The following is a 4,221-nucleotide window of genomic DNA, read 5'->3' as shown; positions in this document are numbered from 1 at the left end:
CAGGGTTTCTCTGTGTAGCCCTGGCTGTCCTGGAACTCACTCTGTAGACCAGGCTGGCCTTGAACTCAGAAATCCGCCTGCCTCTGCCTTCCAAGGGCTGGGATTAAAGGCGTGCGCCACCACGCCTGGCCCCAACCCATATTTCTTAAGTGCCCCAATTATAGGAAGTCTAAAAGAAAGTCATTTTAAATATAATGCATAAATATAATATAATATATAAATATAATATAATGGTAGGTTGTTACATGTAGTTCTTTAATGTGCAAATGTTGACCATATAAACATGCTTTGGATTTTTAATTTGTTTAAAAGTGCATATTGGAATTACAAAAAAAGCAGTAAGTTCTCACGCGGAGAGAAGAAGCAAGTGGAGAAAGTCTATGGAGAAGAAATTGATAAACTGACAAGGGAAGAGGAGGGGAAAGGCCAGAAGGAAGGTACTGTAGGCAGAAGGACGCATGCCAGGGGTGGGGCCTGTTGTGTCAGGAAGGGGGTTGGTTTTGTCTCTGCTTACCTTCTCTTCTAAGAGATACTGCTGGTCAAATTCTAGGGAGTAAAACTCAATGGGGAAGTTGCAGGGGTTCCTCACAACCACCTCGGCCTCATCTCCTGATGCAAAAGGCAGGAGGGGCCCCAGTTCCAGAACGTAAGGGCTGAACTCCAGGCGTGGCTCTAGACCTTGACCCTGGGCCAGAAGTGTCAACTTCTGAGAGCTCTGGCCAATTTGGAACAGCAGAGACTGGCTGTAAAATTTCTAGAAAACATGGGGAAAACAAAAACAAAAACAACACACAATGTAAAACTGAGAACCGCCGAAGGGACAAAACTTCTTGAATCCAGATGAAAGGCGACTTGTTTTGTACAGAGCTGTGAAAGAGCAATCTCTGTGGTGGAGTAGCTGTGTACATCGCATGCTGGGCACTCTGCCAGGGCTCGGTCCAATCGAGAAGGACTTCTAATGCCATTCTCATGCCTCTGAGTTTCCTCTGTGGGCATCATTCTGTCTGGGCCCGAGGCTGTCAGATTCAAACGGGCAGCCGAGGGTACCACAGAAAAGCCAGGGAACTAATCTCATCCATCAGTAGTAGCTGCAGCAGCAACTTCCACCAGTGACTACCAGGAACACGGCAAACACTCCCTCTCCCCTACTTCTCAGTGATAGCTCTCTCATTCAGAAGTGAAAAAATTCAGAACCAGGCTGAGGATAGCTCAATTCCCAGTGCCACAAAGAAAAATAAAATAACACCCAAATCTTGGCTAAATCCTTGCTTGTCTTAAGACACTCTTTTTTTTTTTAAAGATTGATTTATTTATAATATGTATTATGTATATGAGTGGTCTGCCTGCACGTACACCTATACATACCACAAGAGGGCATCAGGTCCTGGTCTAGATGGTTGTGAGCCACCATGTGGTTGCTGGGAATTGAACTTAGGACCTCTGCAAGAGTCATGGTGAGTCATGGTGTGTGTGTGTGTGTGTGTGTGTGTGTGTGTGTGTGTGTGTACATGCCTATAATTCCAGTGCTTGGAAAGCAGAGGATCAAGGGTTCAAGGCCATTCTAGGTGCTACTGGGTGAGCTTCCGGCCATTCTGGGGTACACAAAACCCTGTCTTTGAAAACAATCAAAAGGAAAATATCACCGGGATAAAAACCCTGTCTTTGAAAACAATCAAAAGGAAAATATCACTGGGATAAAAACCCTGTCTTTGAAAATTGTCAAAAGGAAAATATCACTCGGATATCTTAGGCTTTGAATAAACTTTGTCATGGTGGGGGTGGGGGTGGGGGTGGGGGTGGGGAGGACTTCTTGAGCTCCTCTCTGGAGAATTTTTGGTATGCTTGCCATGTTCTCCATTAGGAGTGACTTCACACTGATGACATTTGTGACGCTCAGGGAGGCTTTCTGCCAGGAAGTGCTGGCTGCCGTGATGACTTATGGTTCCTGTGTCACTCATGTTCACAGTCACTGGGTCACGGATGGCGCACCGAGCAGTGTGCTGTGTGCTCCACTTGGCGTTATTAATCTTCAAAATGACCCAAAGAGAGCCATGGCTGCAGCTCAGAACTAGCTTATCTGAAATTTCAGCTTCCAGCTGCTTTTATATTCTGACTTGCAAGGAGGTAAGCACAGGGGATACAGGCTCTGTCTGTCACCTGATGCCCTGAGCAGTCTCAGTGAGGTCTCCTGTAATGAAACCCATTAATATTTCTGTAGCTGCGACGCTTGGAAACTAAGTATGATAAAGAAAGGCAAAAATAGCCGTGTCAGTTCAAATGAGATTTTCCTATTGAGTGAGTTTTAATATGAGACTTATGAAATTTCAACCCCCTACTTTTGGAAGCTTTGTTGGGTTTCAGAATTGCAATAAGGGAGTTTCGATATGGGAATATTATTGCTTCTTTATGTTACCTATGAACAAGCTGCGGCTTAGTCAGACAAGTGATTTGTTCAAAGATCCACAGCCTGTAAATATCGAAGCAGTATGCCACTAACTCAATGCCACTGAGAAAGTTGATGTTACTCAGGTCTGCTGAGCCCAGCCCTCTGGACCACACAGCAAGTGGGTGAACTTGGAGGACAGGCCATATGTAGAATGGGAGGTTTGAGTCTCAGGCAAGACCCTGGGCTTAAGACCTCAGAGAGACCCAGAGGGAGATCTCTACAAAGCCTCATTTCTCTTTTGAGCTCACCTCTTCTTTGGGCATGAATTTCACTTGCACATTAGCCCTCTCGCTGGGATCCAAGATACCGGAAGTGGGCTGGATCTCAAAGATCCGAGTCTTGGGAATCATCTCAGCTTGCAGCTTCCGTCGTAAATACTTTGGCATGTGTTTATCCAGCTGGGTTGTGAAGGTGAGACAGTTAGATCTTATATGTGGAGAGCAGATCCCTTCCATTCCCCACGCATAGGGGAGCTCTACTTCCTGAGTGGCATCAGGGAGTGTACACCGGAGGCAAAAGGGAAGTAAGACATTCTACCCAAGGGCAAGGCATGAATACAGCATTGAGCGCCAGGCTTAGGGACTGGGCAATGGTTAACACTGAGAGTCTTCCAACGGGAAGTTAAGATGATGGGAGGAAGGGCCTAGAGTCCTAGGTTACTCTGGCTCAAGTAGGAAAGGAGGGAAGGGGAACACAATTCACCTTGTTAGTAGACTTTGGGGTGTGGACGAACCATTCACAGGGGACTTGGAGATGGTTGGAAAGCTGGATCGTTTCCACCATGCACTGCCCACACTGAATCGTGGCAAACTCTATTTTGTTGCATGACAGAGTCATACTTGGAATGATCACCGTGGCCTGGAGGCAGAGGTGAATGGTTGGCCCTCCGTACACCTGGAACAGACAGGGAATTACAGTTACCTTGTGGCTTGGAGTTAGGGGAAACCACAGCAAAACAGTGTCTCGGGCTGGAGATGTAGCTTGGTGATAGAGAGAGGTCTTGCCTGGGAGGCTCAGAGCCCGGCTTTTGATCCCCAATACTACATCATCTTGGGGTTCTCAACAGACCTGGAAGGCCATGGTAAACCCAGGGGCGCACTGTACCTTGATGGGGAGAATGACTTCTTTGCTCCCCACAGGGAGATTAGCCCCTTGTGGGTCACACCTCACTTCAAATGTTTCTGTCTCACAGTAAGGTAGGTTCTTTACACGGTCTAGCTCAATGCTGAAGCCTGGACCAAGACATAGGGGGAAAAAATGTTTTTCATGAGCAAGGAAAACAGCACATAGGAGCTGCTACACCTTCTGCAATAGGCTGCCCAAAGTATGACAGAAAAGCCTAGAAATCCCTTCAGTGGAGTGCAGAAGCAGCAGGGATGTCAGGGGGGTATGCGCCTGTCACGGGCCCTGGAAGGATGGGATATGCGGGTGGCTCCTGGTACCTGTTTCGTGAAGGACGTGTTTCTCGGCATGGAAGGTCACGGGGAAGTGGCTGGTGTTGGTGATCTTGATGATGTGGGTTCGGACGTCACCAAGTACAATGTAGCCGAAGTCCAGGACGTACTCTGGCAGCTGGACTCTGAAACAGTCAGAGGGATGTCCTAGTTACTGGTCACTTTCAAGCTCAGAAGGCCACTCTTCACAAAAGGAGAGAGGATATGTTCTCTCCTGGGTGCACCTCTCCTTTCCTTTCCTTTCCTTTCCTTTCCTTTCCTTTCCTTTCCTTTCCTTTCCTTTCCTTTCCTTTCCTTTCCTTTCCTTTCCTTTCCTTTCCT

At 47.2% G+C, this 4,221-nt stretch overlaps 1 protein-coding gene across 1 annotated transcript in view; it reads right to left on the bottom strand.

Annotated features, from left to right (window-relative positions):
• Hydin (HYDIN axonemal central pair apparatus protein) overlaps positions 1-4,221 on the bottom strand; it is a 347,979-nt gene that overhangs the window by 104,520 nt on the left and 239,238 nt on the right. The window contains 5 exon segments of the mRNA XM_021220225.1: positions 515-754; positions 2,695-2,844; positions 3,149-3,340; positions 3,551-3,678; positions 3,889-4,025. Of these exon segments, the coding sequence (XP_021075884.1) occupies positions 515-754; positions 2,695-2,844; positions 3,149-3,340; positions 3,551-3,678; positions 3,889-4,025 (847 nt within the window).

This window comes from Mus pahari, chromosome 20 (genome assembly GCF_900095145.1).
Source record: "Mus pahari chromosome 20, PAHARI_EIJ_v1.1, whole genome shotgun sequence".
Taxonomy (NCBI): Eukaryota; Metazoa; Chordata; class Mammalia; order Rodentia; family Muridae; genus Mus; species Mus pahari.
Note: the sequence above shows the minus strand (reverse complement) of the source record. Positions and strands in the feature narration are given on the sequence as shown.